Consider the following 1,430-nt stretch of genomic DNA (forward strand, 5'->3'; position numbering starts at 1 on the left):
AACTTTTGACTTTCCTCTCGCTCAGCAGCTTGAACTTCTTTTTCATGTTTCTGCTGTTTCATTTCTTCTAAAACATCATTTAGATAAACCGTTTTACTGTTAATGCCTCTTCTTTTAGGCTTCTTCATTGAAGCTTCAGGAAGAACAAGAATTTTGTCAAGAGCTGACTCTGCAGAATTAGAACTATTAGAGATAGATAAAAGTGATGCAGAGGTAGATAACACAGGTGTTGAGGCAGACATGATTGGCACTTCCATAGACAAAAGTGGCACAGAAAGAGATGGAGTTGGAGCTGAGGTTGACGAAAGTGGTGCAGAAATATTGCTTATTGAATCACCTGAAGTAACTGATAATGACTTAAAAGGATGGTTGATCCTTATCCATGCCTCATAATTAGGATCCCTAATGTCAAATCCTTCCTCAAATCTTCTTGTATATAGCTTTTCCTGTTCTTCTGTAAAAATAGGACTACTTGGAAGTGATTCGTTGTCATCCTCAGTGCTTTCTTGTGGCACACAAAAAGGCTTTGATGGAGCCAAGCGTCTATCATCTACGGCACTCGGATTAAATGGAAAAAGACCACATTTCTTGAAACCACTCAATATGTTATGTGTCGTAAATGAATGAGGCCATGCATCAGCAACCAATGCAGCTAACTTATCATTTGTCACCACACTGCCTGGATATTTTGCCATATAGTTTGAACAAGCCTTATTAAAATTAGCTTTAAAGGACTTGAACACACCCACATCAAGAGGTTGCAAGATGTGGGTCGTGTGTGAAGGCAAGCAAAGGAGATGAATATGATTTGCACGGGCAAATTCAATGGCTTCAATCGATACATGAGAAATGTGACCGTCCTGAATGAGCAAAACTGGTCTTGTAGGAGGGATATTTGCAACAAAAAACTTTAACCATTCCAAAAATATGTTAGAATTTATCCACCCATTCTCACTAGTGTGAAATGAAGTGTTAGGTACGGCTCCCTCTTTAAAATTGTCAGGTACGGGTCTCTTACGAGGATAGACCATTAATGGTGGTAATACGAAGCCAGTTGCAGACACACAAGCAACAACAGTATGCGTCCTTCCCTTCTCTGCTGACGTAAGAGAATATACTGTACGACGACCTAATTTCGTAACAACTCTGCCTGGACGATGAACAATAGAAATGCCACTTTCGTCACAGTTGTAAATTTGCATCGGCTTAGAAAGAAGGTTTAACCGACCAAATATTGCTCCTAATTTTCCAAAGAAATCTCTTATAACATCTGGATTAGCTGATAGAGCTCTGCAATGAGATAGTGGCTGAGGTGTACGAATTGTTAGCATAGGATGTCGTTTTCGAAAACCATCAAACCATGAACGACCTGCCGAGTCACCAGTAAAAGGATGTTTTTTATTAAACTTCTCAGCTATAACAAAGGCTAA

General features: G+C 39.4%; 1 protein-coding gene across 1 annotated transcript; it reads right to left on the minus strand.

Annotated features, from left to right (window-relative positions):
- Nucleotides 1-10: 10 nt before the first annotated feature.
- On the minus strand, nucleotides 11-1,331 carry LOC100637568 (uncharacterized; the record flags this gene model as incomplete). The annotated part of the gene is made up of 1 exon (XM_003391951.2): nucleotides 11-1,331. A coding segment is annotated over exon 1 (1,321 nt), but the record flags the coding sequence as incomplete, so codon positions are not given.
- Between the last annotated feature and the right edge of the window lie 99 nt (nucleotides 1,332-1,430).

This window comes from Amphimedon queenslandica, unplaced genomic scaffold, assembly GCF_000090795.2.
Source record: "Amphimedon queenslandica unplaced genomic scaffold, v1.1 AMPQUscaffold_3650_Cont24359, whole genome shotgun sequence".
NCBI lineage: Eukaryota > Metazoa > Porifera > Demospongiae > Haplosclerida > Niphatidae > Amphimedon > Amphimedon queenslandica.